At 49.6% G+C, this 22,019-nt stretch overlaps 9 protein-coding genes across 10 annotated transcripts; 5 read left to right on the top strand and 4 right to left on the bottom strand.

The window, feature by feature from the left end:
• Positions 1-126: 126 nt before the first annotated feature.
• LOC120904266 (splicing factor 3B subunit 2) lies at positions 127-3,466 on the top strand. Its single transcript, XM_040314150.1, has 2 exons — positions 127-301; positions 427-3,466. Exons 1-2 carry the CDS (start codon positions 284-286, stop codon positions 3,157-3,159), a joined length of 2,751 nt encoding a protein of 916 aa, XP_040170084.1. The 5' UTR covers positions 127-283; the 3' UTR covers positions 3,160-3,466.
• An 87-nt stretch (positions 3,467-3,553) lies between these two features.
• On the bottom strand, positions 3,554-5,090 carry LOC120904282 (EARP-interacting protein homolog). Its single transcript, XM_040314173.1, has 3 exons — positions 4,898-5,090; positions 4,267-4,826; positions 3,554-4,180 (listed from the first exon to the last, which is right to left on the bottom strand). The coding sequence occupies exons 1-3, from the start codon at positions 4,937-4,939 to the stop codon at positions 3,652-3,654; spliced, it is 1,131 nt and encodes a 376-aa protein (XP_040170107.1). The 5' UTR covers positions 4,940-5,090; the 3' UTR covers positions 3,554-3,651.
• A 98-nt stretch (positions 5,091-5,188) lies between these two features.
• LOC120904290 (ubiquitin-conjugating enzyme E2 C) lies at positions 5,189-8,469 on the bottom strand. The gene is made up of 2 exons (XM_040314182.1): positions 7,663-8,469; positions 5,189-6,902 (listed from the first exon to the last, which is right to left on the bottom strand). Exons 1-2 carry the CDS (start codon positions 7,761-7,763, stop codon positions 6,473-6,475), a joined length of 531 nt encoding a protein of 176 aa, XP_040170116.1. The 5' UTR covers positions 7,764-8,469; the 3' UTR covers positions 5,189-6,472.
• Positions 8,470-9,038: 569 nt separating this feature from the next.
• LOC120893385 (negative elongation factor E) lies at positions 9,039-10,140 on the top strand. The gene has a single exon (XM_040295222.1). The coding sequence runs from the start codon at positions 9,159-9,161 to the stop codon at positions 10,053-10,055; it is 897 nt and encodes a 298-aa protein (XP_040151156.1). The 5' UTR covers positions 9,039-9,158; the 3' UTR covers positions 10,056-10,140.
• A 102-nt stretch (positions 10,141-10,242) lies between these two features.
• Positions 10,243-11,479, top strand: LOC120894590 (kxDL motif-containing protein CG10681). Its single transcript, XM_040297275.1, has 2 exons — positions 10,243-10,569; positions 10,648-11,479. The coding sequence occupies exons 1-2, from the start codon at positions 10,403-10,405 to the stop codon at positions 11,279-11,281; spliced, it is 801 nt and encodes a 266-aa protein (XP_040153209.1). The 5' UTR covers positions 10,243-10,402; the 3' UTR covers positions 11,282-11,479.
• Positions 11,480-11,749: 270 nt separating this feature from the next.
• LOC120894588 (NFX1-type zinc finger-containing protein 1) lies at positions 11,750-15,687 on the top strand. Its single transcript, XM_040297273.1, has 6 exons — positions 11,750-12,101; positions 12,171-12,784; positions 12,849-14,090; positions 14,160-14,843; positions 14,920-15,249; positions 15,324-15,687. The coding sequence occupies exons 1-6, from the start codon at positions 11,900-11,902 to the stop codon at positions 15,396-15,398; spliced, it is 3,147 nt and encodes a 1,048-aa protein (XP_040153207.1). The 5' UTR covers positions 11,750-11,899; the 3' UTR covers positions 15,399-15,687.
• On the bottom strand, positions 15,667-17,278 carry LOC120894589 (protein SHQ1 homolog). The gene is made up of 4 exons (XM_040297274.1): positions 17,061-17,278; positions 16,821-16,995; positions 16,060-16,755; positions 15,667-15,993 (listed from the first exon to the last, which is right to left on the bottom strand). Exons 1-4 carry the CDS (start codon positions 17,213-17,215, stop codon positions 15,754-15,756), a joined length of 1,266 nt encoding a protein of 421 aa, XP_040153208.1. The 5' UTR covers positions 17,216-17,278; the 3' UTR covers positions 15,667-15,753.
• A 366-nt stretch (positions 17,279-17,644) lies between these two features.
• On the bottom strand, positions 17,645-18,882 carry LOC120898804. The gene is made up of 2 exons (XM_040305160.1): positions 18,397-18,882; positions 17,645-18,332 (listed from the first exon to the last, which is right to left on the bottom strand). Exons 1-2 carry the CDS (start codon positions 18,872-18,874, stop codon positions 17,833-17,835), a joined length of 978 nt encoding a protein of 325 aa, XP_040161094.1. The 5' UTR covers positions 18,875-18,882; the 3' UTR covers positions 17,645-17,832.
• Positions 18,883-19,140: 258 nt separating this feature from the next.
• On the top strand, positions 19,141-22,001 carry LOC120898805 (peroxisomal membrane protein PEX14). Of its 2 annotated transcripts, XM_040305161.1 has the most exons (5): positions 19,141-19,676; positions 19,804-20,121; positions 20,462-20,685; positions 20,745-20,939; positions 21,044-22,001. In XM_040305161.1, the coding sequence occupies exons 1-5, from the start codon at positions 19,551-19,553 to the stop codon at positions 21,048-21,050; spliced, it is 870 nt and encodes a 289-aa protein (XP_040161095.1). In that variant the 5' UTR covers positions 19,141-19,550; the 3' UTR covers positions 21,051-22,001. The 2 variants fall into 2 exon arrangements, with proteins under 2 accessions (XP_040161095.1, XP_040161096.1); XM_040305162.1 differs by lacking the exon at positions 21,044-22,001 and having other exon boundaries at positions 20,745-20,943.
• The last annotated feature ends 18 nt before the right edge of the window (positions 22,002-22,019 follow it).

Consider the following 22,019-nt stretch of genomic DNA (forward strand, 5'->3'; position numbering starts at 1 on the left):
ACGCAATAATTAATGTTTTCTGGTGTATATTTTAACCAAAGTGAGTGGGATATAATTTCACCCACTCCATATCGCAAAGCGGACCAAATTTGACAGCCATCTGACAGGTGCGCCATGGTAGCCCGTCGCGGTTTATCCCGCAGCAGAATGTCAAGTTGCAATACCAAACAACTCTCTGCTCGGCCGCTCTCGATAGATGAAAATTACTAGTTTTCGCTGTGATTTTGTCGCATAATCTTGCTTTGTGTAGTGTAACCGGGCTCGGTAGGTCCATTATACCACGATGGACAATAACTTTGAGGTAAGTTATACAGCTAGGCGTCAAATTTCACCCTCCAGATGCAGTGTTGTTTGTGTCTAGCGGCAAGAAACGAAAACTATCGTGTGCAGAAGAAACAACACTCATTTGCTTCCTTTTGCTTTCAGCAACAAACGAATGGCACCTTGGCACCACCGCCAATGGCGCCCGCGGAGATGCTGATGGGTGGTATGCCCCTAGAAATGGACGGTGGTGGTGGTGATGGTGGCGGATGGCCCGTTCAAATGGCCCCGATGATGCAGGACGAACAGCAGCTGGTTTACGCTCAGCAAACCGAACTGGTGGACGAGAGGGACGTGCCGCAGGAAGAGGACTCGCAAGAACAGCCACAGCCGGAGCTGTCCCCACCGCCAGCACTGATGTCGCTGCAGGTGGACAATCCCGACGATAGTGCGAAGAAACCGTCCGAATTGGTACTGCCGAAAGCGCTGGAAGACGTACTGGCACTGAAGACCATACGCGCCCAGGAACTGGGAGCCGAGGAAACGCTGGCCGCAGCCGGTTCCGTTTTGCCGGGCTCGTATCTAGAGCAGGAAGGACAGGCCGAATCGGACGATGAGAATGCAAACGAACCGAGCGCAGCAGACGCGGACGGGGACGATTCGTCACTGCATGGCGCATTTTCAGACGTGGGACAAACGCGCGTGGAAGGCAAGCAGGACAAAAATCGGCGCAAAAAGAAACGAAAGAAGGAAAACCGCAAGGCGCGTCGTGAGCAGATGCAAAAAGCACACGAACAGCGGTTACAGCAGCAGCAGCAGCAGCAGCAACAGAAGCAGCCCGAGAGAGTCAACAAAACGCAGCATTCGAAGCATAAACCAATCCGTTCGAATGAACCGGACCAAGAGCCGAGTGGGGACGGTGGCGAACATGGGGAAGAGGAGGAACGCACAGCCACCGAGTCGGAGGATCCAGCGCACTCGGTGGAGGAAAGTGAAGACAGAGAGGACACGGAACCGAATCAGGGCAAGGAACTGAATGGCGATCAAGAGAAAAACGGTGATGCGGACGAAGCGGAAGACGAAGAAGCCGCTCATCGTACAAACGGACAGAAGGAAGACGGCGACGCAGAACCGATTGATCGTGCCGAGAGGGAAGAAAACGACAAAGATTCAGCCCCAGCGACGAAAGCACAGCCAGCGGGCGAGGGAAAGAAAAGCACACCCAACGATGACGACATCCTGAAGGATGTGGAGATTGAGTACGTGCCGGAAAAGGTGACCATAGCGGATCTCGGACCGATGTATCGTCAGTTTTACCGCGTGTTTGAAATCTTCAAGCTCGACACCAAATCGAAAGAGGCGGTAAAGAGCACGGAGGAGGCCGAGAAGGAGAAGGCGGCCGCCGAGACGAAGAAGGTAGACGACGGCCTGGATGACGACGACGACGACCTGGGCGATTTGGACGAGAAGGACGACAAGGAGAAGATTTCCAAGCGCAAGCTGAAGAAGCTGAACCGACTGACGGTGGCCGAGCTGAAGCAGCTGGTGACGCGCCCGGACGTGGTCGAAATGCACGACGTGACGGCGCGCGACCCGAAGCTGCTGGTGCAGCTGAAGAGCCACCGGAACACGGTGCAGGTGCCGCGGCACTGGTGCTTCAAGCGCAAGTACCTGCAGGGCAAGCGCGGCATCGAGAAGCCGCCGTTCGATCTGCCCGCGTTCATCAAAAAGACGGGCATCATGGAGATGCGCGCCTCGCTGCAGGAGAAGGACGAGGCGAAGACACTGAAGGCAAAGATGCGCGAGCGGGCCCGGCCAAAGATGGGCAAGATCGACATCGACTACCAGAAGCTGCACGACGCGTTCTTCAAATGGCAGACCAAGCCGCGCATGACGATCCACGGCGATCTGTACTACGAGGGCAAGGAGTTCGAGACGCGCCTGAAGGAGAAGAAACCGGGCGACCTGTCGGAGGAGCTGCGCATCGCGCTCGGCATGCCGATCGGGCCGGCCTGCCACAAGATACCGCCGCCGTGGCTTATCGCCCAGCAGCGGTACGGGCCGCCGCCGAGCTATCCCAACCTGAAGATACCGGGGCTGAACGCCCCGATCCCGGAGGGCTGCTCGTTCGGGTACCATGCGGGCGGGTGGGGCAAACCGCCGGTCGACGAAACCGGCAAGCCACTGTACGGCGACGTGTTCGGCGTGGCCGGTATGGACGGGGAGGGTGGCATGGGTGAGGAGGAGATCGATCGAACGGTTTGGGGCGAGCTCGAGTCAGAATCGGAAGAATCGTCCGAGGAGGAGGAGGATGAAGGGGAAGACATGACGGCCCAGCCGGACGAGAGTGGGCTGATTACGCCCGCCGAGGGACTGGTGACCCCGTCCGGACTGACGAGCGGTGTGCCGGCCGGCATGGAGACGCCGGACACGATCGAGCTGCGCAAGAAGAAGATCGAGAGCGAGATGGAGGATAATGAGACGCCAGTGCTGTACCACGTGCTGCCTGAGAAGCGAAACGAGCGCATCGGTGCGGCCATGATGGCGTCGACGCACGTGTACGACATTTCGGCCGCCGGTGGGGGCGGTCCGGCCGGTGCGGGAGGTGGCCCGGCGGCTGGTGCGGGCGGTGGCCGCGGACCGGGTCGTGGCGGTGGGCCGGTGGATCGGGAGGGTATGGTCGAGCTGGCGCTCGATCCGTCCGAGCTCGATCTGGACAATGAAGCGATGGCGCAGCGGTACGAGCAGCAGATGCGCGAACAGCAAAGCCACCTGCAGAAGGAGGACCTGTCGGACATGCTGGCGGAGCACGTGGCGCGGCAAAAATCGAAACGGAAACGGCAGCAAACCGATACGACCAGCAAACAGTCGAAGAAGTACAAGGAGTTTAAGTTCTAGGCGACGATGGAAAACAAAACAAGACAAACAAAACACCCCCCGTCTTTTCCCCTCCCTTCTTCTGCAACAGTTGTGTTACAAACTATTCTTTCAAAGCTTCCCGTTCGTGTGCGTGTTCCGCGATCTGCGCTGTCCGTTCTTGTAGCGTGTATTGTAACGTCCTTGGCTATAACCGTCTGTGGATATAGGTTCGTCTGTAGCACCACCCATGGTCAGGGATTTTGTAACCAATCTGCAGTGAAGCAAAGTGAAATTTAAATAATAGAAATAAATTACTATCTTTTCTTGGTATGTCTTTCCCCCAAAACGGAACGGTACCGTCATGAATCGTCGCAGCTGCCGTTTAGTGTTACATTCGAAACGATATGCATCCAGTGCATGCTGAGAGCGTTGAACGAGCTTTGCAATAAATTAAGGAATGCTTTATTGGTGAAAACAAGTGGCATGTGGCTGTCTCTGTGCTGTGGATACTGGTAAAAAAACGAGAGCCATTTACAGCAGTATCTGGTACTTGTACTGCTTGGGCACCTTGGAGATTATCATTCGTCCGTCGTAGCTCAGCGACGCAAACATCCACGGATCGGCCGTACTCCACTCCACGCCGTACACGGAATCCTCGTGCTGGTCGAACGTCTGCAGCAGTCCGTCCGCCAAATGTTCCCTCGGTTCGGTGCCAGCACCCTGCTCACCACCCCCTCCGTCGCCTGTGATCACTTCCGGCGCTTCGGAGCTAACGCTTCCGGCGCAGGTAAGCAGCACCTTGCCGTCGCTCCCGCTGGACAGTATCAGCTGATCGTGGTACGTATTAAACCGTACGCTCCATATCCAGTGGTGATGGTCGCTGCGCGCAAACACGTGCTCTTTGGTGTTGCGGAAATCCCACACCTTTAGCACGCCATCGTCCCCGCCAGTCACGATGTGGCACTGCTTGTTCGGATTGCAGTCCAGATCGCGCACCAGCTGGCTGTGGGCTTCGTCGATGCTCCACACGACGTGGTTGGGATCTCGCACATCGTACGATCTGGAAGGTATGACGAGACACACATTAAACATTGCACAACTGGAGCGTTATTCTAGCACGTTCTCCCTCCCCTCCACCCCACTTACTTTATGCTGCAGTCATGCAGCGCTATGAAATGATTGCCCTGGTGAAAGTGAGACCACCGGCCGGTCGTGAATTTGGGCACATTTTTGGCATTTATCTCGGCCACGACGCGGGTCGCCGCTTCCGCCCGGTTAAACAGCACTATCTTTCCATCCACCACGCAGGCCAGCTGGTTTGCGTCGGTCGGATGAAACTCGGTGGTACGTATCTCCACCCCGTACCCTTCGGTGGCCAGCTTTTCCACGTTTTCGAACGCAAGGAACTCCTGCTCCTCGCCGTCCTTCGGTTCGAGCGATTCGGGCAACGTAAGCAGGGCCGTTTCCATCACCACCTGCGTGCCCTTCAGCAAGCTGTAGCAGCTGGCCAGGAGGCGTGGGTCGTGAGCGCTTGCCGCTAGCCGCCATACCTCCCCGTACGGATGGGCGAAGATGCGCGACTGTAGCGCGGAGCTGTCCTCGTTCAGATCGACGACGTGCAGCTGATTGTTCGGCTTGAGGCTTTGCGTGGCAACGAAGAACCGGACGTCGTTACTTTCGGCCTGCTGCGACGCGAGAGCTCTCGCCTGCGGCCCGGATCGTAAATGGTGAAAAGAATTACAAGTCTGCGGATCAGTGTACAGCCCTTTTCACTCACCTGAAACTCGAGCCCATACACGAGCGAATTGTTTTCTTCCATTGTGCGACAAATTTGTGTGCTGTTTTTGCTGCCCTCGGCCCATTTGACAGCTGTTTATTGATTGTTTACGTTCGGCGATGACGTCACCAGAAACGAAACAGAGCAGGCTATCGCGCTTCGTTTGGCAAAATCATTGGCAATTTTTCCGGAATTTTCATAATTTCCCTTCGAACACGATGCATCTTTAAAATAGCACTCCTTTTTGTCATCAGTCAATAATAAAACACCAAACAGACACGCGCACCCAGATTTTGATTCCGCTTAGTTGCTGTGATTTAAACGACCAAGTTCATATTTCGCTTTTCTACTGCACACAAAATTATAAATAAATACATAAATTCTTTCCCTTTCCAGACCCTTATTGAAACTGGCTAGCCTTTTCTGTATTCGATTCGTTCAGCCTGCCCGCGCCCCGTACTCTGGCCGAGATTGCAGTGTATGAGAGGGAGATGAGGCCAGCAGCCACCACACAACTAAGGATATTGATTTTTTGTTTTTTTATCGTCCCATCAGCTAGCTACGTGCCATCCATGTGCTAACGGTCACATAAAAAAAAAAAACAAACAAACAAACTAACTAAACTGTCTCACCGTCTTTCGCTTTTTTAGCTTTCCGAATCGTAGCCTGTGTGTTTCTGTGTATGTGCCTAAATCATTAATGCTAAGCTAAACCTTTTGGATTGTTGACATTGAATGAGAATAAAGTGGTGCCCGAAGAAAATCTGAACCACGCAAAACTGTTGCGACTCAAGTAACAAGGTTCACGCAAATACAATGATAGTCAAAATTAAAATGAGCCTTAAAAACAAGCATGTTACATGGTGAATTTCATTTAACTATAAACTACTAGGGCAACACGCGTTAGGTTTTGCGAACGGTTAGTTCAGGTCGCAACCATTTTAAGTAAATCAAAATCTCCCTTCCGCTTCCTCAAACCTAAGCTGCTGTTAACAGTACGAAAAGTACAACAAAAGCTAACACAATAAACACAAAGTCGGTTCCTTCCAATCGGTGAGGCGGTGATGATGGATGGTGTAGTTTAATCTTCGCCTTCGCTACCTCTCGGAGTCATTGAAAGAGAAGGCTTTAAAACTGTTGAATAAACTAAATTTAACGCATTGCTTTTAGTACGGACTTGCCTTGTTGGACTTGTTTGAAAACGTTTGAAATTCATTGAGAGCAATAGTCTTCTATTCTTTCTGCAACTGAGCTAATTTCCTTCCTATCCTTCCAAATGATATCCGAAAAGTGCACTTTTAAAGCGAATAAATTAACCCACACATCAAGAACATCCCCACTGACCGATCCGGTTCCTGATGGGACTGACTCAGACGACGACGACGACAAGGCTGATTCTGGCTAATCTCCTATCATTAAATTGTTCTACTAATTAAAGGGGGGATGTGTAGGGTCGGTAGTTTTAAGGATCCAATTGGTGAGGAGGTGGCTGCGAAAAAGCATCCGGTGAATCGGGGAGGGAGAGGAGAGAGGAAAGCTACACTCACAAGTCCCGCACGCACGCACGCCCACCACTTTAGGAGTCCTTGTTCTTCTCGTAGAAATCGTCCAAATATTTTTTGTACTCGACCTGGTTCGGCCACAGCTGGGAGGCCTGCGAGTTGAGCGGGCTATCGTTGTTCGGTTCCCCGAGCAGGGACTGAATCGAGAGCAGGATCGTCCGCACGTCGTACAGCGCGGACCACTTGTCCTTCAGTATGTCAAGGCAGATCGAACCGCTGAGGTCAACGTTCGGGTGAAAGCAGGGCGTGATGAACTTGACGTTCGGTGCCGAGTACGGGTACGAGTTGGGGAACTCCAGCAGCAGCTTGTACTTCTGCCCCTTGTAGACGGTATCGTCCGGGCCGCTGATAGTGCCGATCCATTTGAAGAAGTTTTCACCCTCCGGGAAGGCGGAGATCGATTTTTCCGACGACAGCATCAGCGCCATCAGCTCTTTTTGGAGTCTGTGGGAAGGAGAACGAGAGAACGTTTAATGATACAAACTCGCGTACCAGAGCTATTGCAATGATCTCATTTGCACTGTAAATCTGTATACAACCTGCAACTAAGGAAAAGGCGGCAAAGGTCAATGAACTTAATGGTATTCCATGCAAATCATAACCAAACATTCTTCCAGCGCGCATTTTCTGATGCGCTAGAACTGTGCCCTATCCGCCGTTCAATTGCGCCTAAATTTCACGAGCGAAAGCGAAGATTATACGTTGCGCTAGAATATGCACCAACACACACGTAGGAGGCGGCGGCAGAGAAACCGTTACCATTTTCAAAAACAGTTACAAGAATGTTGAGACGCGTAACGCCATGACAGATAGGGCTCCCCCCTACTACGTCACCCTCACTGTGCTCCACCCTTGCCTTTCTCCTGCAACACACAATGCATGTCCCATGGAGCTACGGAAGAGATTCATCGAAATAGTGCACAACAAATTGCGCAATTTGGCGATTGACTAACATCAAAACATAAACGACGGTTTGCACAAAATTGTGCAAGAGACACTCGCCATTGCCAAAACCCAAAGGCAGCAGTACGACAAGGGTGTCTACGTTTTCCATCATTTCACGATGGAGTCATCGGCCATCTGGCGCAGCTGGCTGTGTTCTTTCACACGCGCGCAAATTCATCTGTGTTTCTACTAGTAGTTCCGCACATCCGTTTCCTGACGACATGCCGCAGGTTCGGAAAATAGTGGAAACAGCACTCACCGTTTGCTAACCGCCTGGTTATTGTTGTTTATCAGCGCCTCATCGTTCTGTTTCGATGGGTTCGATGACTGTGCGCGCTCGGGGTTGATGTTTTGGGCCATTCTTTCTCCTCCCGTTTCTTGTTGATCTGCGCTAACCAAACGCACACACGCACACCTTCTCCTTTTCTTTTAGGACGCGTTGTGGTTCCGCTTGCCCCAGACCTCTTTTCTTCCGCACACTCTAGCGCACTAGCAATGCGGATGGTGAATAGATGCAGCTGCTCCTCCTCCTCCTCCTCCTCCTCTGGTCTGCCCTTCCTTTCGTACGTTTATGTCAAACGCGCGATAATTACGGCGATAGAGGCGTTCTGCTTCGCCAGTGACGTGTTGCCCACTGGCTTTCTTACTGACCGAGAGCTCCCCAGCTGGGCGCTGAGATGCAAGTCTGGAGAAGAATTGTTGCTTTAACACACTCCGCTACGCTTCCGTGCCGCACCGCTCCGAACGCGCACACCGTTTTCTATTTCCCAATGGCGACACACGCACACACTCTCTCTCTCTCTCCCTGTACACGCCTAAAACTGGCACAGCGACTCGATGGAGGATGGCGTTGGTTTGGGATGGCGTTTAGAACTGTACGCTTATTCACAACCTTTTGCAGGCGTTCGATAACTCGTTCGTCCTTCGGTCTGGTCCAGCAGCAGTTTTTTTTTTGCCAAAGGCTACCTTGAGCGCGATGCGATTCGTTCCCTCTTTCTTCGCTACAACAATTGCCTTCGTTTCAGTTTGCTGAGTCTGGCATTTAATAATTTCCGAAAGGGCGAGGATGCTTCTTACGGGCGCTGTGTTTTTAGCCACTGGTTGAGGGATCCGGATGAGATTCCACAGGAGAAAAATGGGGAAAATATGAAAGAAAATGTATTATCCAACAATAGAACACATTTACTTGCAATGGTTTGGTTATTATTGCGCTTACAAATAACTTACCACACAAAATTAAACCACAAAAACGATAGAACATTTGTGGAACATTCCACAGCTGGCCGTTACAGGTTTGATCTTTTGAATTTCGGTCTTTGAAATAACGCATTGTCAAGTGTCACCAAATGACAGCCATCTTCTTGACAGAAAGCCGTTACGAGCGATGGCAGAACTGCAGCAGAGTGCACACGTGCACAAGAATAACACAAGGAATTCTTTTCATTTTTATTTACAGCACGCCTAAAACGATTGGACAAGTGAAACTGTATCCACTTGAGTTGGTTTTTGATTATTTTCCCAATGTGATTCAAGTCGATGGCTGTATTTTGTACATGCTTTTTCTCATTTCACTATCCGCACGTGTAAATGAACAATTAGCAGTTATGCACTATATAGTAACCTTGGGTGTAACGCTTCTCTTTTATTTACGTCAACAATCCAAACAAACTTTGCCAAAGCAAAACATTTCGTGCACGTTCGTTCTTCAAACACTTTTTGGAGAGTATTTTAGTGCAAATCGTACTCGCCTCCAAAATGGTTTACATCCACTTCCCGTCAAACCTTACCGAAGAAGAGCTGATGCTTCAGGCAAAGTACGCCAAGCTGCGCAAGAAGAAAAAAGCGCTCCAAGCACTGAAGGCACCGAAACAGGAACCAGAGAAGAACTTGCTTCCCAAGCGTCCGGCCGACGCGAGAGATGCCCGGGAGGTGGCCCGTAAGCTGTTGAAGAGCGGCGCCATACAGGCGATACAGAAACCTCAGCCCAAACAGGAGGGTTCCTTCAAGCGACCGAAGGGCCAGGAGCGGAAGCGAACCCAGCCGGAAATGTCCCCCGCCGGTCAGTATCAATCGTTCGGTGCGTCAACGGAGTTTGAAAGCTCCAGCGCAACGCCTCCCGTCCCGTCCAGCAGTGCGACCAGTGCGTCGACGACGCCGGCCGAAACTCCCAACAGTCCGGCGGAGAAGGAAACGAGCCGCGTGCAGAACCTCTACCAACAATTTGCCAACGAGCGGGAGAAGGAGGACCAGAGCGACAAATCGAAACCGGGCGCGGATGCATCGAAGGACAAACCACGCTCCGGGAACACGGTGTACGTGTCGGGCAACAAGGTGACGGAGAACTTTCTCAAGAAGCACTTCAGCGACTTTGGCGAAATTCTCAACATATCGATGGAGATCGAGAAGGGACGAGGGTTTATCACGTTCTCGAAGACGGAATCGGCCGACAAGGCGATCGCCGACCTGCATTCGAAGACGGTCGGAGGAATACAGCTGCAGGTGCAGCTGGCCCGCCGTCAGCCCCAGATCAATCCGATCAACGATGCCGGCTCGTCGGCCGTCTGGTCCGCGCTTGCTACCAACCGGTCGCAGAAGGGCAAACACAAGGACAATCGTGAGCTGGTGTGTTACGATCACGATGATATATTTTAAGCGAACTGTCGTTACAAGACACGGTCGTATCCATTTTGTAGATTTTAAGCTGAAGAATAAATAGAAATAAGGGGGTAAAACGTAATCGACATTTGAAAAGAGATTTATCTGCTGCGGGAAGAAAAGTCATTCGAAATCACCCCGGTGAAAAATGTATGCGTTACTAGAGTGACGTACCGTTACAGCACAATTACAATAACAATATCGACCGTCTTTGTTTACGGAAAACATTGTTCTTTGTACAGCTGTTCGCGCACCAAATGTAAAAAATCGCAACTATCTTGCACATTTTCACTCAAAACCTTTGCAATATCGAAACCACCCAGAAACCAGAAACCCTCGCAGTCATGATGAACTCGGAAATGAGCAGCAGCATGCACTCGGGGCGGCCGGAAAGTGATTTCAGCATCGAGTGCTTTCAGAACTACACCGCCCCGGAAGTGTTCGTCCAGGGTTTGGCCGGATTGGTGAATCAAACCGACGTCGAAGTTATGATACGCGCCCAAAAGCAAATGTAAGCAGTGTTTTAGTTTAGGTTGCCGTGTCCACTGTACGGGGCTAACACGCTCCATACCTTCGCTCCCATTTGCAGGCTGCAGCGTTTCGAGAAGACGAACGAAATGCTGCTCAACTGCAACGCGCTCAGCGCTAGCCGGCTGAAGCTGGCTACGGATGATTTCAAAAAGCACACCAAACTGCTGCACGACATGAAAAAGGATTTGGACTACATTTTCCGCAAGATTCGCACGATCAAGACGAAAATCGGCAACCAATATCCGGCCGCGTTTGCCGAGGCGGAAGCGAAGAACAAACCGATCAGCTTCGACGAGGAGGACGAAATCGATACGGCCAGCCGGGCGGAAACGTTGGACGAGAAGCGGGACCAACCGGACGGTGCGGGTGCCGAGGCTGGTGCTGGCGGTGGAGCGCCTGCTGTGTCCACTCCTGTTAAGGGATCGTCCGGCGGAAGCGGCAAACCATCCACAAGCAAGAGTGAAGCACCGGAGGGTGGTGCAAAGGAGCGGAAGAAAGTGCTGGCCGGAGGTGGTAGCAGGGAAAATTCCACTGTTGGCTATGTGAAGATGGAACAAAGTCCGGAAAACCGTAAATCTGGTGGTGGTGGTGGTGGCGGTGGATCGAGCGGCGAACAGAAGCGACGTTCGTTCCGTTCCGCGCAGAGCAGCTCGACCGACGATTCTTCGGATTGTACCTCGGATACGGGATAAGCAGGTCTGCAAGGGCTGGGAAAGGGAACGATCCAGCGAGAAGCGTTTTATGTTAATGATCTCATTCGTTTAGTTAAGCGGAGGTAGAAGACAAAACTGAGTAGTTTGTGCCAGAGGTAGGTTTATTTTATTTTAGTTATTTAAATTGAATTAACTCTAAATGATGTACTAAAATAATAAAAGAAGAAATGCTTTGAATTGAGTATTAAGAATTCTGGCTAGTGGTGGGAGCTCGGAATCGGACCTATCCGATTCCGATTCCGTGCTTAGAATCAATTCCGGAGCCGATTCAGATTGCGGAGCTGATTCCGGACCTACTTTCCGGAATCGATTCCGAAGTAAACTTCAGTTTTCCCATCACTAGTTTCAACGCTTTACTACTGAAACAAGAGTGAAAGCAAAAGAAAGCAATTTGTTTTTATATTTATTTCCCAATTTCGCTACGCTTTTGTTATTGTTGTGTGTGTGTGCAAAAGAAGAAGAAAACCATATTGTCAGTTTGACATTTTTCATTGAGCTTTTGTTGTGATACGTTTAGTTTGGTTTTCTCCATACAATCTCTCCATTTCTCTGCACTGAAGCATTGTGAAAATTTGCACAAAAAGCCGCACAAATTTAATGTCGAACTCGAAAAATGTTGAAGAAGACGATGATTGTGACGATTGGTTCAACAAGGACGAGGAAGATTTCGTTGTAAAAATACCCAGCCAAACCAGCGCGGACAGCTTCGACGAGGCAGGCGACGACAAGGAAGATGATGCGCAAGGACCGGGAACGTCCGTGCGGGAATTGTTGGAAAATTTAAAGTTTACATTAAACGGTATTAGACGGGCGGGCGGAGAAAAGCTGTTGACCGCTGGTTCCTGTTAATTTGTGCCTTTCATTCCAGACGTTGGGGGCAGTTACGTGGATTCGATCAAAAGTGCTGGCACCGATCGCACCGCCAAATTTGAGCTACCGAAGGGCCCGCCCGGAAAGTACGTGCAAACCATTCCCCTCACGAAGCTGGCCAACATTTTGGAAAATGAAACGCTCTCCATGTTTGCCGACATTTGCGTGCAGAAGGAAGAGTTTCTCGCCACGCTTGCGAAGAAAACGTACGGCGAGGAGTTGCTGCTGGTGCTGATGAAAATCATGAACAAACTTGCCACGCTGCCGCTGTACGAGACGGTGCGCCAGCTGTTCGGGGTGCTGCTCGAGCAGGCACACTTCTGGGAGCAGCTGCTAAAGTATTTCCAGCAGCCGGCTGAGGGGGAGAAGAAGAAGAAGAAAAGCAAAATCATCCGTCCGACCGTGGCGCGGAACGATATGATGGAGGTGTTGTTGAAGTTTCTGCTCGAAGCGAAGCGGCACGTTGCGCCACCGTTATCCCAACAGGCGGTGGAGTTTTGTGAGAAGCTGAGGAAATGTGCACCTCCGGATGATAAAGCACAGGTGGAGCTGTTGCAAGAGCTGACAAGGGACACGCAGACACAGCAAGAACAGGCAACCAAGCAGATTAGTGTAAGCGCAAGAGTGTTGTGCGCGTATAGGCGGAAAACCAACAATCCGATTCCTTTCTTTACAGATTTATCCTACCATCCGGGAGCTGAAGGACGGCGCCGGTCCTCCGATCAATCTGAAGCAAAACATCGTGAAGGGAAAGTACCAAAGTGTGCAGCACTATCTGGAGGTACACTTGAATCTGCTGAAGGAAGACTTTCTAATTCCCCTGCGCACCGGCATCGAAAAGTACCGCAAGCACGTGGACACGAAAGGGCCGGGCAAATCATTCGTCGGTGAGAACGTTCGCATCCACTACCCCGTCAAGCTGCTGCTGCCCAGCACGGTCAATCGTCGGACGGCGAAGGAGCAGCTCATACTGGTCGATTTAGATCCGACCGAGCGCGGCTATTCCAACCTGTCGGCGCGCTACAAACGCTTAGCGCTGCCGAACACGAAACGCTTCATGAACGGGTCGATGGTACTGTTCTGCGATGGGGCGGGGCTGAAAGAGCTGGTAGTCGCCGTCATTAGCAATCGCGATGCGGCTCAGCTGCTGAACGGGTACATTTACGTGGAGCTGATACGGATGGAGAAGCAAAGGGAAGGCGGGCAGGATCAGCCGATGGGTGCCGATCACGGTATGAACCTGTTCAATCGACCGTTGCTGATGATTGAGAGTGAAATCTTTTTCGAACCGTACCACCAAACCTTTAACGCGCTGAGCCGATTGCGGGAAGACAATTTCCCGCTGAAATCGTACATCGTCGATGTGACACTGCCCGGCAAATGTTTGCCCGGCTATCTGTACCAGGGAGGTGGCCATCTTTTCAACTACGCCGGCATACAGTTCGATCTGAAGAAGCCCGACGAGTGGCCGACGAAAGCGCTGACTGCTGCGGCTGGCTTGAACGTGTCCCAATTCGACGCGTACCGAATGGCGCTCACGAGCCGGTTCTCACTCATCCAAGGACCGCCGGGCACGGGGAAAACGTTCATCGGGTTGCGGATCGTTGAGACGCTGCTGGCGAACACGGGCGAGCAGATACTGGTGATCTGCCTCACCAACCATGCGCTGGATCAGTTCCTGTGCGGTGTGACCCGCTTCACGGACAGCATCGTGCGGATGGGCGGCCAGTCGAAGCACCCACTGCTCGATGCGTACAACGTGAAGCAACTGCAGGAAGACGAACGGATCGATCGAAGGTTGCGCATCAGCTACTACAATGCGAAGCAAGAGTACCTGAAGCTGGTGGAGCGGTTCGATGCGCTGCAGCAGGAGCAGGAGACATTGGACGGTATGACGCAGGCAATGCAGGAGTGTATGGTAAGGGCCAAAAAAAATGCTTTTAAAATAAAGCAATTTTCAATAATCAAATTTTACCTTTTTTTTTAGGAAGAGCTGTTGGACGCTTCCCGGCGTTTGAGCGAATTGAGCCAGCTCAACACGCTGAAGCTCATACAGGGCTTTCGTGTAGTTGCCATGACGACCACCTTTGCCGCTCGCAATCGCACACTGCTAGAGCTGCTGCGTACGCCGATCGTCGTGATCGAGGAGGCGGCTGAAGTGCTTGAAGCGCACATTGTGGCCGCTCTCACCCGTCACACCGCGCAGTGCATCCTGATCGGTGATCACAAGCAATTGCGACCGACCACGAGCACGTACGTGCTTTCCAGTCGCTATCGGATGGATCTGTCGCTGTTCGAGCGTATGATCAATAACCGGTTCAGCGTTGCCACGATGACCGTACAGCATCGGATGCGCCCGGAGATGGCCGACCTGCTGCGTCCCCTCATCTATCCGGTGCTGGACGATGCTGAAACGGTTGCAACACGTCCCAACGTAGCTGGGATGATGCGGAATTTGTTCTTTTTGACGCACAACTACCCCGAAGGAGGCGGACCAGCGAACGATTCGTCGGTGGGAGACGATGGAGGGGATGAAAAATCGAAGAAAAACATTTTTGAATGTCGATTCCTGCTCGGACTGTGCGAGTATCTGCTCGCGCAAGGCACGTACACCCCGGAGGACATTGTCATACTGACGGCTTACAACGGGCAAATGTTGCAGTTCGTTGCGGTAAGTTTTTATTACCATCCATATAAAGAGCTGAGCGGGCGCTTTGCTATAGCTTTGCTGTTTTTACTGTCAACAGGAGAAGAAAAATCGTCCATCCCTGCACGGCGTACGTATTGCCGTGATTGACAACTACCAGGGCGAGGAGAGTAAAATTGTTTTACTCTCGCTGGTGCGCAGCGGAACCGGTGCCAACGGCGGTACCGATACGATCGGATTTCTGGCGCATGAAAATCGCATCTGTGTAGCGCTGTCGCGTGCACGCGAAGGGCTCTATATAGTGGGCAACATGACGCTGCTGGCAAAGTGTTCAAAAACGTGGCACCGCATCGAGGGGAAGCTGCGTGAGCAGGCCGCTATCGGCGATACGATGCCGTTACAGTGTGTGACGCACGAACAGGCAGTGGAGGTGCGTGTGTTGTGGCAGTAATTGTAACGATTTTTGGTACACTGTTTAATTTTACGGTTTTTGTTTTGTTTTAGGTTAAAACACCCGAAGACTTTGAGGAGCTGGGAGCAAGCGAGGAGAGGTGTGTATGTGGATTACTAAAAAGATAAACGGAAAAGTCAAAATCTCATAGTTTTTGAGTGCTATATCTCTATCGCGTCTAGACGCGCGCGCGTGTGTGTAACTGGTAAGTAATTCCTCATAGAGGAGAATATAAAATGTATTAATTTAACACCTTAAAAAGACCGTGTGATTGTGTGCAACATAATAATACCACTATTTTGAAAACTCTTGACAAAGGCGATGGCCATGAATATCCAACACTATTTTAGTTGTAAAACATTTTCTCAAAAATGAAATAAATAAAATCCCACATCTCTGCACAGCTGAGTTGAACTATTTTTTTGAGTTTTGAGTCCAATTTTGATGTGTTTTTCCTCCAATATTAATTTTACAACGCAGGGCTCATCCTGACAGCTTAAGGTTCATTAGCTTCTCCAGTACATTTTCATTCGGATTAGCGTCCGTATCGGTTCCAACCGATTCATTATCACTGTCACTCTCCTCACTATCTTCTTCGGACGATTCATAATCATCTGAGTCGGTAGAATCGGATTCCTCCTGTCCCATTATATCCTGCAGCAATTTTTGAAGCAAGCTCTCCTCGCCGAACCCAAGACTTGCTTGATGGATATCAGGAAGCATCTAGAGAAGGAAAAATGAATCAAATTTAGTTATTTACCGCAAACAGCCCAACATCACCCATTGTACCTTTTCGACCTCTTCTACGCATTGCAGCAATGTCTCCTCGTTTAAACCCAGCTCCACGTAGCGAATAAAATCCTTGATAAAGTAATGGTTCAGGACGGCACAGTCCGTTCGCTTGAATGCTTCGTACGTGTGTATTAGCTGCTGCTGTATCCACTGCTTCCTGCCTTCGGAGGACACTCTGTACAACACCTGCTTCACACAGGTCAGCGCAATGTCCTTGTTTCTATAGTAAGGATAGGTACAGGACCGACGGTAAAACGAACGTAACATCTGCTCCACACCGTCGTACTCTACAAAGTACGCCAGCGTGCCCGATATTCGATGGATGTTGATGTGCGAATTGGCCTCATTAAGCTCGTTGCTGTTCGTCAGCTGATCGTACACAGCCGCCAACAGTATATCGATCAATCCAAGCAGCACTGCGCGATGATCTTCGATCGAGGTGTAGCTTTCTTGCTCACGTACCTTTTCATCCACTATCACCCGGATTCGGTACGACTGGTCGGCCGTAAGTTTGCTGGGAGTGGGCAAGTTGTCCAAATCGAGGCCCAGCTGATCGATGCTGAACTGAATATAGTCCATGCCGTAGTGTTCGGCGGAAAAGTCACTCTTTTCGGCCGCTTGCTTCATTTCCAACCGTTGGGAAAAGCTGCATTCCTGCGGATTGGGAAGCACCTTCAGCTCTTGGCTTGTTTCCTGTAAATACAAGAAATCATAATGATCATTTGTTTAGAATTCGGTAGATTCCAAAAAAGACTTACCAATGCAAGGGGACCGCTATAGAAATGGCAGAAACCGTACGGGTAAGATGGTGTGTCGTTATCAACAGCTTTAGCTTTAACTTCCAGTGGCACACGAAACGTTACCGTATTTTTCTCATAATCAATGCTTTCTGGAAACGCTTTCCCCGGTTGTGCTGGCTGGGGTAAAGGTATTCTACAAACAATAATGAAATTACAATTATTTCCCACTCTTCTTACGGCACCGTGTCTGCTTCATACCTGGCATGATACGGTGCTGCCGTAAAGGTGCATTCGTTGGGAAAAACATCCAACACTAGATTACTTTCATGTTCTAGATCAAGCTCGGGTAGATCCAGCAATACGTCGATATGATTGCACTCCAAAACTGTACGAAAACTTAAATTATCTTCCATCGTTGTAGAAAGAAAGTGTGGGACGCGTGTTGGGAACTTGTTTACCAACAACACGTGCTTTGGCGGGTGTGCTCCAGTTGCAAAAGGACCAAAAGAAATATTTGCTGTACGTTGATTGTCGCGTGGATGACAGACGCAATACGAATTGACGGTTTATACCGAATTATTGTGAAATCTAAGTGAGTATTGTGTGATACAATTTTATTCGGTTGCCTTTATTTATCGTTAAAGATATAGATATTAGATTAAAAATGTAACCATGTCTAAAAAAGCAAACGTAATCCACCACGAATGAACGTGTATGATAATTTTGCTGAGTTGCACTTTTTCTGTATACAACGTGCAATAAGAAATTCAACACCGCCAAACCCGTAGCGTGGCTTTCCCGATCATATTCCACCTAACCTAAAGACACCACATGAGACACAATTAGCGTAGAGTAGTATAATGTTTTATTGAGTTCGTAGCACGTGTCTGGAATACAAATTCTCTGCTTTGAAAGCGTGTTGCATCACAAAGAAAAGTTCAAAATCAAACAAACAAATCTTCCAAATACATTAAATGCAATGTGGCAAATTTCATACAGCCTATCCATTTATCCACGACGCTGGCACGTTCTATGAGTGTGCCCCTTCCATTCCGCGTCTCGTTTTGTACAGCGGTTCCCTCGTAGCATGCTCCTTCAAAGGATCGTTCAGCTCGTACCACATTCTTTGAAATTCGGCTGCAAACGGATCGATCAGTTCCGGCAGCGAGGAAATGGTCACGGTGTCCCAGTGCGTGGTCAAGCCGGGAAATGTCCAGTTGCTGGAGCCCGCTATGAGAACTCCATGCTTCGGCAGCGGATCATTGCTCTTCTTTCGCCGCGGAACGGCTTGCTTTGGACGGTTCGACGGGTTGCATCGGGCACACGAGCTACCGAACCGCTGCAACAATCCTGCCCGGTCGCTCATTACTGCTTTATCGAACATGGTGTGCTGCATATTCTTCTTCGGCTCCCCGTACTGCTCGGTATGGTATTCGATCAGACAGTTGGCGCAGTACCAGTCGGTATCGATCAGACAGAACTTATGGTGCATTAGGTACTCGCTTTTGTATTTATACTGCACCTTTATGTCTGCAAAAGATTGAAAGAACTTATCGTGGGGTTTCAATTCTTTACCTTAAAATGCTATCCTTACCTTCAGCGATCAGATCGCGCAGATGGGAACCTTCGTTGCCGACCATCGATTCGCACGTAACCACACGCACCACGACCGACCGTTCCTTTTTCGCGCGTATTACAGCCTCACTTATTTCGCGCATGGTGAATATGTACATCGCCAGGCAGATGGATTTCTCTGCTCGATTTATGTAGCTTATGATGCGATTGATATGCTCGTACGTAAACTCCTGCGGGCTCGGCAGGGGCTGCGCTAGCTTGCGCCGATTGATGAAAAATACTTCACATGACTTTTGCCTTGGCCTTGGTTTACGCGCCCATAGATACAGCTCGTACACGATTTCCGACGACACGATCAGCAATCCGCCAGCGATGATGAATTTGCCTGGTTTGCTTTTAAAAAAGCTTAAAAAGGGCTGCAGTACCGCGTCCATTGCTGAGTTGAGCGAGCACGCCGCTGTGGAATGGTTTCGTTGTTTGCTTTTCCGGGAACACATAAACAAAACGTTACCGGCTTGTAGCTGTCAACGCAGGCGTTATCAATTCATTTTCAGTCCCGGAAAGCCGTACATACGTTGAAAATGGGACAGGAGATATAGGTTATAGACAGAAAATGACATTTTTTGCTATTTCACACCTAAAAATCCAATAAAACCAACGATTGAGCGTGATATTACGTTGAATTGAAAATTCCAACTCATTGAACCGAGCATGTAAACGTGAGCAATCTGCCAAAACGACCTGTCATTCGCTGTGACAGATAAAAGGGGAAATGAAAACAAATAATTTTTTAGCTACGATTTCTACTAATTTGCGTAAATGCGCCCATCCTGAGTAGTTAAAATAGTTTTCACGCATTTACAACCCTTTGCAAAGCAAGGAAAACCATCTATTCCCTCAAAAGTACCGCGCAGTGATGTGTTTAGTGTGTGCGTGTGCCCTGTAAACGTGATTTTTCTCTCAACAATTTGTGATTATTCGTATTGTTGCGGGGCTGCGTCGTTGTGTACCCCTTTGCTAGTAAAAACGCCAGTGCTACCGTAACAGGGGGATGATAAGCGGCACCGCTTAATCCTCGCCCTGTTTGCAGCAGAAACGCCGCACGCCACCCATTATCAGTCCGGCTCGCGGCGGTTGACATCAGTCAAGATTAATCTCTCGGTGAAAATCAACATGAGCGAAGGCGGTAGTAACGAGGGCGCGGAATCGCCGCCGCCGTCGTGTTCCGCGGGGGTTGACTCGACTGGCACCTCCGAAACCACAGCACCCGTACCACCGTTGCCGCCGCGGGAACATTTGGTAAGTAGAACTTTCCACTCAATGCCTTGGAACCAAAGGTCATTTGCGTCTCATCTATTGGTGTCGTTCACCTAGTTTGATGACCCGCCACTACTTTCTCTCTCATGTCTCACAATTGTTCCCGCAGATCGTGACTGCCGTAAAGTTCCTCAACAACCCGAACGTAGTTCGCAGTGCCATAACGAAGAAGCAGGCCTTCCTGCGCTCCAAAGGACTGTCGGAGGATGAGATACAGATTGCGTGCGAGCGAGCGGGCGTCTTTACGACCAGCCCCACACAACAGACGGTCATCAGCATGGGTGTGGAGTCGAGTGGTGGCGGTAACTATGCCAAGCCCGGTTACCAAATTCAGCCAAGGCAAAACTTCCTAACCCGCATGAAGGACATGCTCAGCTCGGTGGCTCTACTGAGCGGACTGATGTATGGCGTGTACTTGTTCTATAAGGTATTTAAAAGTAGAAGACGTGTGCCTGCATCGTTCGGCTGACTAGGACGGATTGATGTTTTCTGTTTGCCTCCCAAATACTCGTCGTCATGCATATATAAAAAAATACAAGACACAAATCACTCTCTCGCACACGCTTATCTGTGTGACGACAACACGGTTGGTGGTTGGGCTTTCTTTCTTTTGTTTGTTTGCTTTCAATTTCATTAAATGCGCTTTGCTTTATGTGTGTTGAGTACCCCGTATGTGTCTCTCAGATTACACGCCAAAGCCCCATCGTATCTGATACAGGCACAGGGGCACAGTTGTTTGATTATTTGCTTTCTTTTGTTGCTTCTAGAAATTCATTGAACCGCTGTTGTTCCGCAGCAAGAAGAAGAAAACCGTCACCGAACAGCTGACGGAGCTTAATCAGACGATGACGGTGAAGATTGACACGCTGAGTGCCGAGCTGAGCAAAATCAAGGCCGAACTGAACCAGGTCAACCAAACCAATGCAACCGTAAAGGAGCTGGCCAACTTTAAGGGCGATCTTGATTCGATTAAGGGACTCCTATTGAACAGGTAAGGGCAGGTCTGTTGGTGATGATCTGTTTTTAATTTACCTCCATTCCTTCTATTAGAAAACAATTCGCCGCACCAAACCTTCCGGTCGTTCCACCGTCCATCCCGGCATGGCAGCTACGTTCCCAGCAACATCAACCGGCCAGCAGCGAGGGCGAGCACGACAAGCACGACGACAATGACACCGGGTCGGGTTCTGGGTCGAGTGAAAATGATGTCGTCCTGAAGAACAGCGACAGCAGCCTGGAGATTATGTAATTCAAACAAAAAAGACAGCTGCGATGTGTTTAAAATCATCGTCACAATACCCATTACGGCTGGTGCTAATAACAATCGTTCTTTTCGTCCTACATCACAGATCTTAAATCGGTCGAACAATGTGAACGCACCGCATCGCTGGAGAGGAGTGAAGCTTCCGCAAATGGCAACAACCGCCGTACGAAGGAGCGCGCATCTAAACCAAAACAGAACGGAACACGGTGGAGGCACTTTGTAAAAGGGCCATCTATTTCACACCGTCGGCATTTTTTGACGATTTATGACAAAGGAAGGCGAGCGATGATCACATGAAACTGAAAAGCGACACATTTAGATGGAAGGATATCGATCGATCTCAAAATCGTTGCAATATGTTGAAACGTTCCATAACCATCATCACGCCAACCCGTATGTGTGTGCCCCCCAGTATGTCGGGTCCAGTATGGGGTAAAACTTTAAGCAAAGGATTTTAAAGTTTTTTTCCCTTTTGTCCTACCCGTACCTAACACACAGTCGACGACATAAGAAACTATTTTGTTTTTGAATTTGTACATTATGTTTTAATTATACGAAACCCCCTGCTGCTTCCACAATCTAGTTCAATGTTCACTAGAAACGCTCCAGATAGTAAGGATTTAATTTTAACTCTCTTTCTCTCGAAACAGCGCTCAGTCAGGTTCAGTACGTGGATTTGTGGAGGGAAACAATCGGGTACATATAGCTGTTCTTCAATTGGTAAATAGTTTGTTTGTTTGTGTTTAGTTTTGTGGGATAAGTTTGGGTAATTAGAAACATAAATAACAAGCCATTGGGTTGGGTAGAGAGAGAGAAAAAATAACACAAGAAAGCAAGCATATACTTCCTATTTGCAGTAAAAGGGGGACAGAGGTAAAGGGATCGAACAGAACAATAGTCTGCGTAATATGCAAAGAAATGACTTAAAATTAGCTTTCTCGACGGTCCGCCCGGGAACTGATGAATACAGAACGATGTACCTTTTAGAGGAAAATAAATCAACTCAAGTCTATGCAGTTTAAAACAGCGCGTGTTTTACAATACAAGAACTCTTTTTTTTC

Source organism: Anopheles arabiensis, chromosome 2 (genome assembly GCF_016920715.1).
Source record: "Anopheles arabiensis isolate DONGOLA chromosome 2, AaraD3, whole genome shotgun sequence".
NCBI classification, from domain to species: Eukaryota; Metazoa; Arthropoda; class Insecta; order Diptera; family Culicidae; genus Anopheles; species Anopheles arabiensis.

Coding starts and splice junctions, on each gene's coding strand:
- LOC120904282 (XM_040314173.1), bottom strand. CDS start 4,939: ATGGAAGAAAACAATTCGCTCGTGTATGGGCTCGAGTTTCAG. Junction 4,827..4,897: donor TGTATGGGCTCGAGTTTCAG/GTGAGTGAAAAG, acceptor TCCGGGCCGCAG/GCGAGAGCTCTCGCGTCGCA. Junction 4,181..4,266: donor CTGCATGACTGCAGCATAAA/GTAAGTGGGGTG, acceptor CATACCTTCCAG/ATCGTACGATGTGCGAGATC.
- LOC120904290 (XM_040314182.1), bottom strand. CDS start 7,763: ATGGCCCAAAACATCAACCCCGAGCGCGCACAGTCATCGAACCCATCG. Junction 6,903..7,662: donor AACCAGGCGGTTAGCAAACG/GTGAGTGCTGTT, acceptor TCCTTCCCACAG/ACTCCAAAAAGAGCTGATGG.
- LOC120893385 (XM_040295222.1), top strand. CDS start 9,159: ATGGTTTACATCCACTTCCCGTCAAACCTTACCGAAGAAGAGCTGATG.
- LOC120894590 (XM_040297275.1), top strand. CDS start 10,403: ATGATGAACTCGGAAATGAGCAGCAGCATGCACTCGGGGCGGCCGGAA. Junction 10,570..10,647: donor ATACGCGCCCAAAAGCAAAT/GTAAGCAGTGTT, acceptor TCCCATTTGCAG/GCTGCAGCGTTTCGAGAAGA.
- LOC120894588 (XM_040297273.1), top strand. CDS start 11,900: ATGTCGAACTCGAAAAATGTTGAAGAAGACGATGATTGTGACGATTGG. Junction 12,785..12,848: donor AGGCAACCAAGCAGATTAGT/GTAAGCGCAAGA, acceptor CTTTCTTTACAG/ATTTATCCTACCATCCGGGA. Junction 14,091..14,159: donor AGGCAATGCAGGAGTGTATG/GTAAGGGCCAAA, acceptor CTTTTTTTTTAG/GAAGAGCTGTTGGACGCTTC.
- LOC120894589 (XM_040297274.1), bottom strand. CDS start 17,215: ATGGAAGATAATTTAAGTTTTCGTACAGTTTTGGAGTGCAATCATATC. Junction 16,996..17,060: donor GCAGCACCGTATCATGCCAG/GTATGAAGCAGA, acceptor TATTGTTTGTAG/AATACCTTTACCCCAGCCAG. Junction 15,994..16,059: donor GCGTAGAAGAGGTCGAAAAG/GTACAATGGGTG, acceptor TTCCTTCTCTAG/ATGCTTCCTGATATCCATCA.
- LOC120898804 (XM_040305160.1), bottom strand. CDS start 18,874: ATGTGTTCCCGGAAAAGCAAACAACGAAACCATTCCACAGCGGCGTGC. Junction 18,333..18,396: donor GCGCGATCTGATCGCTGAAG/GTAAGGATAGCA, acceptor AATCTTTTGCAG/ACATAAAGGTGCAGTATAAA.
- LOC120898805 (XM_040305161.1), top strand. CDS start 19,551: ATGAGCGAAGGCGGTAGTAACGAGGGCGCGGAATCGCCGCCGCCGTCG. Junction 20,122..20,461: donor GCGTGTACTTGTTCTATAAG/GTATTTAAAAGT, acceptor TGTTGCTTCTAG/AAATTCATTGAACCGCTGTT. Junction 20,686..20,744: donor AAGGGACTCCTATTGAACAG/GTAAGGGCAGGT, acceptor TCCTTCTATTAG/AAAACAATTCGCCGCACCAA.